This window comes from Protopterus annectens, chromosome 10.part0 (assembly GCF_019279795.1).
Source record: "Protopterus annectens isolate FY-2018-M chromosome 10.part0, PAN1.0, whole genome shotgun sequence".
Classification (NCBI taxonomy): Eukaryota; Metazoa; Chordata; order Ceratodontiformes; family Protopteridae; genus Protopterus; species Protopterus annectens.
In genome coordinates, this window is record NC_056744.1 from 1,165,076,856 (window position 1) to 1,165,091,302 (window position 14,447).

General features: G+C 42.9%; 1 protein-coding gene across 2 annotated transcripts in view; it reads left to right on the top strand.

The window, feature by feature from the left end:
- Positions 1–14,447, top strand: part of NSUN4 (NOP2/Sun RNA methyltransferase 4) — a 561,732-nt gene that overhangs the window by 16,459 nt on the left and 530,826 nt on the right. For both annotated transcript variants that reach the window (XM_044085909.1, XM_044085910.1), the window contains exon 2: positions 12,281–12,735. In XM_044085909.1, the coding sequence (XP_043941844.1) occupies positions 12,281–12,735 (455 nt within the window). The remainder of the gene's footprint in view (positions 1–12,280; positions 12,736–14,447) is intronic.

Consider the following 14,447-nt stretch of genomic DNA (forward strand, 5'->3'; position numbering starts at 1 on the left):
ACTTTACCCCCCCTCACCCCCTATAGAGCTCATCTCTATACCGGTAGAATGCAAAGTTCCAGTAATCACGGCTGCACAGGTAAAAACCACACTCTCCAAAGCCAAGAACACAGCATCCATGGGACCAGACAACATCCCAGGCTGCGTTCTACACGAACTACAGAATGAACTGGCACCCCACCTAAGTACCATGTTCAGTCATAGCCTCACCTCAGGCTTTGTGCCCATTGAATGGCGCACAGCAACAGTTATCCCACTCCACAAGGGGGGAGCCACCACGGACCCCGGGAACTACCACCCCATTAGCCTGACGAGCCTGGTCTGCAAGGCCATGGAACGTATCATCATGGAACTTATAAACAAAGACATTGGTAATCTCCAAACTCTGGACCCCACCCAGTTCGGGTTTGTAAAAGGCAGATCATGTCTCCTAAACCTGATAGACTTCTTTGAAGCAGTCACCAAAGCCGTAGACGAGGGTAAGGTGGTTCACACAGCCTATCTAGATGTTCTTCTTGTTTCACCGTTGCAGTCATTACATTAGGGTAACCTGCTGGCAGTTTACCCTCAGTCTGCCTGAATTCCAAAGTCTTGGGTTTTGCGTCAGTTGCTGTCTTCTCTTCCATGACGTCAGGTTGTCAGGGTATAAAACATGCAGCCGATGCCATTTTCTTTAGTCTTTCCTGCCGAGCGGTGCCTGAAGCAGAAGCATTTCGGAAGTGCCGGTCAGCCGACTACTGAAATATTCGAGTTTGAGTTTCAGATCTGAAGTCTTCACTAAAGCTAAGTACCCCGTTGGGGAAACTTTTTTTCTTGCTTTTTACTGATGTCAGAAAAAATTAATAATTGTATTACTTGTGGGAAGCAAATACCTCATAAGGATTTCCATTTGTACTGTATTCCTTGCCTAGGCCCTGATCACAACGTGCCTGGCTGTCGGTTTTGTGCTAGATTTAACCAACGTACTATTAAGCGTCGGTATATTTTCGCATCAAAGTATTTTGGAAACAGATTTAACTACCCAGAAATGTCGTCGGATAGCAATTCGACTACCGGAGTACATAAAAAATGCAAAGAAAAGGACAGAGAAAGGCAGTCGAGATCCAAAACTGATGACAAAGCTTCTCCTAAGCCAGTCACCGGTTCGCCGCTACTCAGTGAGGTGCTTTCGCAGCCCCTGATTCCCACTACCTTCGAGTCACAGGCCTCTACCGACACCCATGTGGAGTCCGGAATGCCGCAAGATACTCAAGGTATTGGACCGATGGATGTATCTCCCTCGGATGGGTCCGGAGCCGCTGAGCAGGCACCGGCTTCTGAGGGTGTATTCAGACCTCAACATTTGTATATCAAACCGATGACAGCTGCAAAACCAAAGACAAAAGCAACTTCTAAAACTAAAAAAATGACGCATGAGCCACGTGCCCAGGCCTCTATGCCTAAAAAGCAGATGATCAAAATGGTTGAAGACCTTATTACCTTGATCAGGGGTACCCATCCCCCTCCAGATAAGAGGCCTAGGCAAGACACTGATTATGAATCTTCAGATCAGGTTTCTATTTCTTCTGATTCCTCTTCTGATCAGGAATTATCTATACCTCCCTATGAGGATTCTGATGCTGAGGAGTCTATTCCATCTGCATCTCCTCCTGAGGATTATTCATTTGGAGAAACCTTGCATACTTTGAGGGAGCATTTTCACTGGGAGAGTCAAGAGACTCAGGGATTTCCTTCTTCTCCCCCCTCAGCGCAAGCCTTTAGCCATTCCCCCTGTTTTAGACATTGTGGATGATGTGTTTTCAGAGGCAAGCTTGACCCCTGACTCCTTACCTCCGGCTCCCAGTAAGCCTGATAGAAACTCCAGGGTCCCTGACTCTCATAAAGTTTTATTTAGAAACCGTGCTGCTGATCCTGAAACTATTTCGCAGTGTCCAAAGGGAGTTAAGGCCTCAACAGCAAAAAATCCTACCCCCTCTGACAGAGATTCAAGGGCACTAGATAGATGGGGAAAAAAGGTTTATACATCTGCAACCTTGGCAATTAGGGCCTTAAACTGTCAATTTCATATGCTAAAGTACCAACAACATGTTATGGGATTGCTGAAACAGAAAATGATGTTGATTTCAGAATGTGCAGAAAATAAAGAGTTGCAGGAATTATTGCATGCAGCTGAACAAGTTGGAAAGCATACTTTGCAGTGTGGTTTTGATTCCTTAGAGGCCTCCTGCAAGGCAGCAGTTACTGGATCTGTGATTAGGAGGCATGCCTGGTTAAAGGAACAAAATTTGCCTGATCATGTTAAAGCTAAATTGCTAGATGCACCTTTATAGCATGATTCTCTGTTTGGCATTAAGGCAGAAGAGGTTTTAAAGAAAATGGAAGACAAAGCTAAGTCTATGCAAACTGTTAAAGACTTCTTACAAGTGCAGCCACCAAGATTCAGTAGACACTGGCCTACAAAAAATTGGTCCTTTCCTGTGTCAGACAGAGCTCAAAGGGGCAAATCCAGACACCCTAAGGGTTCCAGGTACCAGAAGCAAGACTCATATAGGTCAAAGCAATGGGGCGATTCTACCTCCAAATCTGTAGGAGATAAAGCGCAAACCTACAGAAAACAATCCCAATGACTTCCCTCTGCCTACCCCAAGCACTTATTTTTTGGCAGCAAGCATAGGGGGAAAGTTAGCACTTTTTGCTCAAAATTGGCAGTTAATAACCCATGACAAGTGGGTACTAAACATAGTATCACAGGGATACAGATTCCGTTTCCACACTCTGCCAATGGCAGATAGTTGGCCAGATCTGCCAAAAAATCAATGGGTAGAGGCACAAAAACAGGTTACGTCCCTCATGGATATGGGGGCCATTCAGCCAGTACCAGAACAGGAAAACGGACAAGGTTTTTACTCAAGGCTGTTCTTGGTACCCAGAAAGGACAAGGCCTGGCGGCCAATACTGGATTTATTGATTTTGAGCACATACCTGGACATTCCAAAATTCAAAATGCTGACTTTGCAGCAGCTTCTGCCCATGCTGGGCAAGAATGCTTGGCTTGTGACACTAGACCTAAAAGAGGCATACCTGCATGTCCCAATAAGACAGTCGTGTAGAAGATATCTCAGATTCAAGGCTGGCTTAATGCATTACCAATTCTCTGCACTGCCCTTTGGCTTATCTACTGTGCCCAGGGTCTTTACAAAGTGCCTGGCACCAGTAATTGCGTTTTGCAGACAAAGAAGTATACCGATATATCCTTACTTAGATGACTGTCTCATTCAAGCAGAGAACAAGGACATTCTTCGACACCTGGAGTTTGTGAAAAGGCTTCTAACATGCCTAGGGTACACAGTAAACAAAAATAAATCACAACTGGTACCCTCTCAAAGGATAAGATTTCTGGGTGCAAGCTTGAATACAACTGCCCAGATGGCTTATCTCATGCCAGACAAGCAAAGGCAGCTGACTACTTGCTTCAAACTGATGGCAACAAAAACCCAGTTATCGGCAAGACAAATTATGCAGGCTCTGGGCTTCATGGCATCCTGCATCCTACTGATTCCATATGCAAGACTGCATATGAGGAAACTTCAATGGTACCTGAAAAGTTTATGGAGTCAATATTCTCACAGTCTGGAAGCAATGATTCCTCTCATTCCCTGCCTACAAAAGGAGTTTCTATGGTGGGCAAAGGCATGTCAACGAAATGTGGGATGGGCCTTCACTCTCCCCCCTGCCAGCCAAACCTTAACAGATGCCTCGGATTATGCCTGGAGGTCCACATGGCGGGAAGATGAATTCAGGGCATATGGACCCCAAAACAAATGCATCTACATATCAACCAGAAAGAGATGCTAGCTGTTCAAAATGCCCTAACAGCCTTCAAGGACTTACTTCATCTAGAACAACTACTGATAAAGACGGACAACACCACAGTCATGTGGTATATAAACAAGCAAGGGGGCACACACTCATACCCCCTTTGCAGATTAGCCATGGCACTGTGGGACACAGCTTTGACCTACCAAATACATCTTCAAGCTCAATTCCTGCCAGGAAAACAAAATACACTGGCGGACGATTTAAGCAGAAACCTTATGGATCCTCACGAGTGGAAACTAAATCCACAAGTCTTCAGCATGATAACAGAGAAATGGGGGAGCCCAGTCATAGATCTATTTGCCTCTCCGCAAAATTATCAATTGAAAGATTCTGCACAAGGACTTATCACAGACAAGCATAGAAACTGGACGCCCTTTCCTTCAGTTGGAAAAACGTGTCAGTCTACGCCTTTCCTCCTCTGCCTCTTCTCCCCAAGGTCCTCCTAAAAGTCAGACAAGAGAAACCGAAGATGATACTAATTGCCCCGGACTGGCCCCGCCAGTACTGGTACCCAATCCTAAGGAACTTGTCTCAATACCAAGCTTGGACCTTACCTCAAAGACCCCAACTACTGTCCCAGCAAAACATTCGGATCCTGCACAATCAACTACAGACACAGAACCTGGCAGCATGGCTGATCATGTAGTTGTACAAACAACACCTCTCAGTAAAGCTGTGATGGATGTCATTTTGGAAGCCAGAAGGCCTGGTACTAGAAAATCTTAAGCTGACAAATGGAAGAGATTCTGTGCTTGGAATCAAGCACAAGGAACTGATACAGCAGAACCAAATATTCCTCAGATATTACAATACTTAACTGAGATGCTTGACAAATGCCTATCTTTCTCATCAATCAAAATCCATGCCTCTGCCATTTTGGCTCATTACAATACAGAGCCACCAATCTTTTCTCATCCTTTACTAAAGCAGTATCTTAGAGGAGCCAAAAATTTAAGGCCTTCTAGAAGATCACCATTACCTGCATTCGACCTCAATTATGTATTGGAAAAGCTCACCCTGCCTCCATTTGAACCAGCTGCTACCGCTGATATAAAGTTCTTATCATGGAAAACAGCTCTGCTACTAGCAATTACTTCAGAAAGAAGAGTTTCAGGCCGTCATGGCGGTAGAGCCTTTTATCATATTCTACCCAGACAGAGTGTCTCTGAGGACAAATCCTTCTTTTATGCCTAAGATGGTTTCCAGTGTGGCTCTTAACCAAACAATTCATCTGCCAACCTTTTTTCCAAATCTGCAGAACAAAGGGGAGAGAATTCTGCATTCATTGGACGTACACAGACAGCTAAGATTCTACTTGAGCAGGACTAAAGCTCTAAGAAAAACTGAGCAATTATTGGTGTCATATGCTTCAGGATCAGAAGGAAAGGCTATTTCAAAGCAGACAATTTCAAAGTGGATAAGCCACTGCATCTGTTTCTGCTACCTACACCATGGTAAACCTGTGCCCAAGGGCATTAGGTCTCATTCCACCAGAGCTGCTGCTACTTCAGCAGCCTTTCTCAGAGGAGTACCAGCCAAAGACATTCTAGAGGCTGCTACTTAGAGTTCTCTTCACACCTTCACAAAGCATTATCATTTGCCTCTCTACTCTAAGTCCAGGGCAGGCTTTGCCACTGCAGTTCTGCAGGGTCTTATAGCCACACCTAATGCTGTTTAGCTCCTGCCTCCCAACCATAGCTTTGGGATTCTACCCAAATCTAATGACTGCAACAGTGAAACATAAAGAACATAGTACAGTTGTGTACACTTACCATAAATGTAGATGTTCGAGTGTATTCACTGTTGCAGTCCAGGTTACCCCCCCGCTATCCCCCTGTCATTCTGGAGTTTATCTTTCCTTCTCTATCTTCTACAACCTATGTGGTGTATTTGCTTGTTGATGAAGGTAAAGTTTATATTGATGCATGTAGATATTTATATATATTTTTTTGCTGCCTTTTTGGGGGCACCTGACATCGGGGGCAAGAAAAACTAAAGAAAATGGTGTTGGCTGCATGTTTTATACCCATGACGACCTGACGTCATGGAAGAGAAGACAGCAACCGACGCAAGACCAAAGACTTTCAAATTCAGGCCGACTGAGGGCAACCTGCCAACAGATTACCCTAATGTAATGACTGTAACAGTGAATACACTCGAACATCTACATTTATGGCAAGTGTACACAACTGTACTATCTTGCCAAGGCTTTCGACACCATCCCCCACTCTGGAATTATAGATAAACTCACTAAACTAGGTATAAATCCCTATGTCACAAGATGGGTTGCCAACTGTCTCACTGACAGAACCCACACTGTGAAAGTAGCAGACTCCAAATCCGACTTCAGACCAGTGACAAGTGGAGTACCACAGGGTTCACGCCTGGGTCCTCTCCTGTTTGGTATCTACTTCTCTGAAGTACAGGCTAACACAGAAGGTCTTTGGCTAACGAAGTTCGCAGATTACTGCAAACTAGGAGCCATAATCGAAACTCCTAACGATGTGGACATCCTACAAAAGGGCCTCACTAAGACAGATGCTTGGTGTCAAAGCCATTGCCTCAAGCTTAATGCCAAAAAGTGCATTGTCATCCCCTTTGGTAAAAACTCTGTACCTATGAACTACAACATAGGCGGTAGTACACTTGACACCGAAAGTTTTTTAAGAGACCCTGGGACACAGGTGGACAGAAGTCTCTCCTTTGATAATCACATCACCACAGTAGGCAGGAAATCCTTCTATGTGGCACCCCTCATCAATAAAGGTTTCTCATCCAGAAAAAAAGAGGTCATTGTTCCCTTCTACTCATCACTCATTAGACCCATTATAGAGTACCACGCCCATTTTGGTATGTACCTCACAAGACATCTACAACAACTGGAAAGGCCGCAGAAATACCTCACAAAGAGGATTACCAGCCTCAAACAGATGCCTACGCAGACCGTCTCAAAAAACTTCAGCTTTACTCCATCGCATATCGCCTACTCAGAGGTGATCTCTGCCTTACATACAAAGCTATGTCAATCCCAGAGCTGTTGGACATGCTCCACTTAACGAAATCCCAATCCCTCCGAGCTACACACTCTAGGGACCTAAACCTTGTCACCACAATAAACAGAACATGCTGGAGGGATAGATTCCTGTCCCAGAGACTTCCCATACTCTGGAGTAAACTACCTATCTATATCAAACAAAGCTCTTCATTAGCACTCTTCAAGAAAAATCTTGATGATTGGATGGGAAATAGGAAATTCATCCCGGGGATCACTTCTGTGGCCCTGCTCGACAGTGGCACAGGAAAATAATTTTCTTGGGTGGCAAAAGCCAGGGTACCTATAGTCCCTAGGGCCGATAGCCTAATACCTACCTATGAAGAGAAGGGATAGAAAAAAGTAAGGTTAAGGCTGCTGGCATCTTATCTTTCTTTCTTACTCATAGTGACTAGTGCAATCTATCCGTTTAACACTTTATCATTAAGAATGCTAAACCACTAGATAGAAGTGCTGTGTTTGAAAAAGCAAGACTATTTTGGTTCAGTTAGTTGCTAGGACACATACTTAGGTGGTCCCTTGTGCTTATAGGTGGCTGTAGAAACCGGCGGTTAAAATGGGGTAACAGCCTAGGTCCACAAACAGATGTTGCTAACAGTGGCCTGTAGAAACCCGTAGGGTAGATCTCGCTGAGTTAGACCTCGCTGAGTAAGGAAGATGCTCAGCAGTCAGAAGGGGAATGGCAATTTTAAAAATGGCATCCGCAGTTTTGGGGCACCTTTGAAACCTTAGAGCAGGAAATGAGGTGGGGGGAGGGGTTAAGGCATAGAGGAGCGGGGCTATCACCCCATTCAGAGAAATGCAAGAGAAAAAAACAAGTCACTAAGAGTAGTGTGGCTGGCTATGAGGAGAGAGAGAGAGAGTTTGCAAAAAAGCAGAGAAAATGGATCAGTTGGACAAAGAAAAAATATAGAGGCTTACAAGGAGAAATTAGATCGCCTCAAGTTGTACAGGTATAGGTGAACTAAGTCATGGAAGCATGTCAGTGAAGAGCAGCTGACAGTCAAGTTTGCAGTGGGGCTTTGGATAGAGAGACAGGGGTAGCTCAAACTGTATAAACAGGGCAGGAATACTAGCAGTGTTCAATATGGCGAAAAGAGCAATAAACGAGCCCAGGGAAGAGCAAGATAGAGGGAGGGGAATGAGGAAAGTACAGTATGAAGAGTTGGGATAGAAAAAAGTAAGGTTAGGGCTGCTGGTGTCTTATCTTTCTTACTCATAGTGACTAGCGCAGTTTATCTGTTTAACACTGTATCATTAAGAACGCTAAACCACTAGATAGTAGAAGCACTGCGTTTGAAAAAGCAAGACTATTTTGGTTCAGTTAGTCGCTAGGACACATACTTAGGTGGTCTCTTGTGCTTATAGGTGGCTGTAGAAACTGGCAGTCAAAATGGGGTAATAGCTTAGGTCCACAGAAAAATGTTGCAAACAGTGGCCTGTAGAAACCTGCAAGGTAGATCCACTAGTGGTTAGGTGGTCTCTTGTGCTTATAGGTGGCTGTAGAAACCAGCAGCCAAAATGGGGTAACAGCTTAGGTCCACAAACAGATGTTGCTAACAGTGGCCTGTAGAAACCTGCAGGGTAGATCCGCTAGGGGTTAGGTGGTCTCTTGTGCTTATAGGTGGCTGTAGAAACCGGCACTCAAAATGGAGTAACAGCTTAGGTCCACAAACAGATGTTGCTAACAGTGGCCTGTAGAAACCCGCAGGATAGCTTCGCTAGGGGTTAGGTGGTCTCTTGTGCTTATAGGTGGCTGTAGAAACCGGCGGTCAAAATGGGGTAACAGCTTAGGTCCACAAACAAATGTTGCTAACAGTGGCCTGTAGAAACCTGCAGGGCAGATCCGCTAGGGGTTAGGTGGTCTCTTGTGCTTATAGGTGGCTGTAGAAACCAGTGGCCAAAATGGGGTAACAGCTTAGGTCCACAAACAAATGTTGCTAACAGTGGCCTGTAGAAACCCGCAGGGTAGATGTGCTAGGGCTTAGGTGGTCTCTTGTGCTTATAGGTGGCTGTAGAAACCGGCAGTCAAAATGGAGTAACAGCTTAGGTCCACAAACAGATGTTCCTAACAGTAGACTGTAGAAACCTGCAGGGTAGATCCGCTAGGGGTTAGGTGGTTTCTTGTGCGTATAGGTGGCTGTAGAAACCGGCAGTCAAAACGGGGTAACAGCTTAGGTCCACAAACAGATATTGCCACCAGTGGCCTGTAGAAACCTGCAGGGTAGCTTCGCTAGGGGTTAGGTGTTTTTTTGTGCTTATAGGTGGCTGTAGAAACCGGCAGTCAAAATGGGGTAACAGCTTAGGTCCACAAACAGATGTTGCTAACAGTGGCCTGTAGAAACCTGCAAGGTAGATCCACTAGTGGTTAGGTGGTCTCTTGTGCTTATAGGTGGCTGTAGAAACCAGCAGCCAAAATGGGGTAACAGCTTAGGTCCACAAACAGATGTTGCTAACAGTGGCCTGTAGAAACCTGCAGGGTAGATCCACTAGGGGTTAGGTGGTCTCTTGTGCTTATAGGTGGCTGTAGAAACCGGCTGTCAAAATGGGGTAACAGCTTAGGTCCACAAACAAATGTTGTTAACAGTGGGCTGTAGAAGCCTGCAGGATAGATCCGCATGGAGTTAGGTGGTCTTTTGTGCTTATAGGTGGCTGTAGAAACCGGCAGTCAAAATGGGGTAACAGCTTAGGTCCACAGACAAATGTTGCTAACAGTGGGCTTTAGAAGCCTGCAGGATAGATCCGCAAGGAGTTAGGTGGTCTTTTGTGCTTATAAGTGGCTGTAGAAACTGGCAGTCAAAATGGGGTAACAGCTTAGGTCCACAGACAAATGTTGCTAACAGTGGCCTGTAGAAACCCGCAGGGTAGATCCGCTAGGGGAGTAGTGCGTTAGACACTCGCAGAGTAAGTAAGGCACTCAGCAGTCAGAAGGGGAATATATAAATAAAATGTGTATACAAACCTATATATCTGGTGTGTGTGGTTGTATATATGTTTTTACATGTACATGCATACTTAGATACGTATATATATATATATATATATATATATATATATATATGTCTGTGTGTGTGTAGGTTGTATTCCTTGCGTTGAAAAGAAACTTTAGTGGGATTTGGATTGTTTCATTAATTTTGGTTATGGCAAAGATCTATGTGAGTAAAAGACTGGGGGTTGTAAGTCTTTGTGTGGTTGAGTTCTAAATTGGTGGATGTTTGTGTATGTGTGTGAGAGATTGGTTGACAGATGTGTCCATGTATTTGAACATTCATTGTTTCATCAAAATTGTGTATTGTGTTTGTGTGTGTTTCTGAGAAGTTACTGGTGAAAGGTTTGTGTGCATTAGTATAAAATTGTTGGTCAGTGGGTTAAGAAAGTTCCTCTTTTTCCCTCTTGTTGTGTGATCTATGTATATTAAGTTGTTGATATTGGGGGTGCTGGGAAGGATGTGCCTTTTTATCTTTTTTATGTATGTGTGTGTGTGTCTGTGTGTATGTATATATATATATGTATATATATATATATATATATATATATATATATATATATATGTTTGTGTGTGTGTGTAAATTTAAATAGGTAAATATGTGTACACTATGTTTGTATATCTATCTGTTTGTATAGTATAAAAAAACAGTGATGGTAGGATATTAGTACTTGGGGTGTAGATCTTTAAAGGCTAATGAACTAGCTAGAGGGAGTTGCATGTCACATTGTTGACTTGCTGTCTAGAGAGTTAATTCTCAGTAAAGACCTCATGCAAGTTAGCTATGTGTATTGAATGTCAGTCTTTTTTACTGAGCAAAGGCATCCAGCTTGAAAGCCTGATTAGCTAACATTGATCACTATTTTGCATTTGAGAAAATTGGGGGAAGGGGATGGTAAGTCAAGGACAGAGACAGCTCTAGGATAATATGGGGGGTTATTGTGCTGAGCTGGTGAAAAAAGGGCAAAGATGAGTTCAGAACTGCAGACAAATTAATAGCTCCAACAGTCTTGGGACAGCATCAGGGATGACATTATCAAAGACTATAGTCAAAGGTTTGAGGAAGAGGCACTAAGGAGATAAGAGAATCATTGAGACCATTGCAAATTACTTAAAACGAAGCTAATGATGTTGAGGAAACAGGGGGGACACAAGGATGGAGGAGTGGAGGAGGAAACTGGCTGCATTAAAGGGGTGGGCTAAGACAGGGAATAGACAAGCTGCCTCTGAGTATCCCCTTGAATCAGGCAGTATTGCTGACGGATCTTTTCTCCACATGACTGGCCATTCATTATTAAAGTTCCTGAGGAATGGAATTAGTAAAAATGTTCTCTTGCATGGGTGTGGTGAGGAAAAATATTGGGAGCTGCATGAGGGTTAGTGAGACAGCAGTGTCAGAGAACATCATGGAGAAGATCCTAAGAGAAGTCTGCTTGCTTTCATAGTGGACAGGTCACAATCAGTATTTTTGTTGACCAGAAGGAGCCATCAGTTGTATCTAATCCAGTTTCACATCTGGAGTGAAGAACTTGACAGTGGAGTACTGGCAGACATGGTCTTTTAGAACTTAAATAAGGCATTTGACTGCCTTACATAGCTGGCTGCTAGGAAAATTGCAGGGTCTGAGGTAGTGCAGAGAATGAAGATGTATGTTTGGGCGATGGTATGACACACAGGACTGTAGTGAGAGAAACTTGTCAGGAATGAGAAGAATGAGTAATGCTGTTCTGTAAGAGTCACTTCCTGGCCCACTGTTTCCCACTGTGTCATTTACGAGGAAACAGAAAACAATATTATTAATGAAGTAATATGAAGTTGTAGATAATAGACTCACTGAGGCAGGTGAGAGTAACTTCATCCTTTTCACAACCATCACACAAACATAGATGCAAATGGGCAATGGGGAGGACTTGGGAATGCTTGCTCAAGAGGGCAGAAAGATGGTAGTTGAGGTCCATTGTAGAAAATGTTGAAGTACTGCACTGAAGCAGTTACAGTTGTAGAAGTTTAGTCTGAAGTGCTTACTTTTGAGTTTTTGTAATGTCAGTTCTGAATGGCCTGGACTGACTTTGGAAAGTAATTGATATTGATGCTGCATTCAACTGTGGGATTTTAAATTCCTATTGGCCAAGTCCATGGTAGACTTTATTATGGGGTTTTAAGATATCTGTTACAGCAAATTTTAACTTTTTGTGAGGTAAACATTCATTTTAAAAATAAAATATGTGCAGATGCTTTCTTACTAAGTGCAGATTTTTTATTTCTTGATAAACTAGTTTGTGTTAAAAAACATTTAATTTCTCTTTTTCTAAGCAAAAAATAGTAGTCTGTTATAAATATTTACTTTTGTTTCATTTTTATAGGCAACCACTTCTCAAAAGGTTAATGCCGTTCTTCTTGCCCTGCAGAATTTTGATATGAATTATGGCATGCAATTTGGGCAACTGTGGCCTTCAGTTCGTGTGAGTTTGCTCTCTGAGCAAAAATATGGTGCTCTTGTCAACAATTATGCAGATACTGAGAATATAATTAAAAGCTTTGAAGCTTTATCTGCCAAAGATTTTGTCTATGAATCTCGGAGTGAAGTGCCCAGCATCAGTTCTGACATCCCCAGAGATTTACAGGAAACGAGAGTGCACTCTGCATTAGGATCACAGCAGCATGAATATTTATGCCAAGACATATTACTGGACACAAGTGGCCCGACTGGGACTCTGGAAGCCTCTGTTAAAGAAAGATTACCCCATTTTTCCATCAACACAAATATCAAATGTTTTACATTCCCTAGAGGAGATATTACACGATTTCATCCTGCCAGGTATAATTGTGTAAGAGACTGTGTTACTGCTGCAATATATATGTTTTATGGTTTATTCTTTTTTGTCTGCCCCCAAAATGTATGCTTTAAAATTGTTCTATTTGTATAACGTAGAATAAAAGTGTGTTTTAGCCAACATCAATAATAACAATAAGAATCTATCAGTGCTAAAGTTGCTTTGCTGTTGCAACTTTAGTATTCCTGTTATGAACAGCTGAAATGGTTCCTATGCCAGATGCTGAGATTAATGGTTCAGTGATGACACTGCAGTGCAGGAGTAGGGGCCAGGGTGGACTGACAAACCCCTGAGATATCCTTTTGGTGATAAATTGATCTGGGGTCTTATCTACTTGAATTGCTGTCAGAGTAGGTGGATACTAAAGATCCCGTGGCATTTACTGGAAAAAGAGCAGAGGTATTTTATTCAAAATGGAGCCCATAATTGGCCCATAGCTTAGAGGGATAAATCCCAGACTATGTCATGAGGTGACCGGAGTTTGATTAGTGGCTCAGTTGACCATATTAGCCAACCAGGAAGGATGGGAGTGAGTGGCCAGTGCCAGTTTGTCCATCCTTTGGTGAGGGGGGGCAGTTATTGCTTCCTACGTGAGTCTACCAAGCCCACACTGAGTGCATTCAGACTTGTAAAACAAGTGGAACTCAAAGTGAAGAGACATGCCTCCCCATGGGACACAGCTATAGTGGAGCTTAGGTGAGTTGCTGAAGGGGTGCTCTCAGAGCCCTCACACAACCAACAAGCTGTTCCCTCCTTATCTCCTGACTCTCATCAAGGAATGGAGAGCTGATTGGTATTCGTGGGCAGGAACAAATATCCTGCAGAGCTATTGCCTAGGAGTGCCCATCTCCTTTTTGGAATGATGGAAAGCTGATGGGTATTCCTGGGCAGGAACAAATAGGCTGCAGAGCTATTGCCCAGGAGTGCCCATCTCCTTCTTGGAATGATGGCCTAATGGTTAAGGTGTTTGCCTTATAAACACAAGGTGCAGGATTTGAGTCTCACAAGGGATAATGGCTAGGCTTAAAATGGCTCGCAAGGGCAGTTAGCCTAGTAATAATCTATGAACCTATGAATGAGCCAGAAGTGTGGTGGTAGAGGAGTGATCTGGCAAGCTACTCCATGTTGTATATAAAAAAAAAAAATAGTATGACCCATAGTTAAAAAGACATACCTTTACAATAAGGAGAAACTCAGCAATAGAAAACCAAGTATAATACTTAAAGAAATTCTGAACCCATAGCTATATTTTACCCTTATATCTGCCACACATACTTTCCCACATATGCATTCTATTCACATAAAACATTTATTATATTCAAAGCCTACAGTTATATCTAACCCACAGATCTCCCACACAATACCTTCGCACATACAGTTTCCATTCATATAAAACAATTATTTATTAAATCCCTTACAACAAAATATATTTTTCTTAATCTGTTTTCTGAAATGTAAAACGTGTGGTCCATACTTACTTATTGCACTCATTAATTGCCAGGTATTCTTCATTCCCCATATTCTAAGTACCAAACAAGGTATTATCTTAGTTTGCTCCTTATAAAAAAGGAAAATCCAGTTTGTCACGTAACTCCATAAATCTGAACTATATGAACATTTAAATAATATGCCTTCATTTTCTGTGCATTTGGTGATCTTGCACGCAGCCTTTCATAGCAGAATTTCATATTAGCCT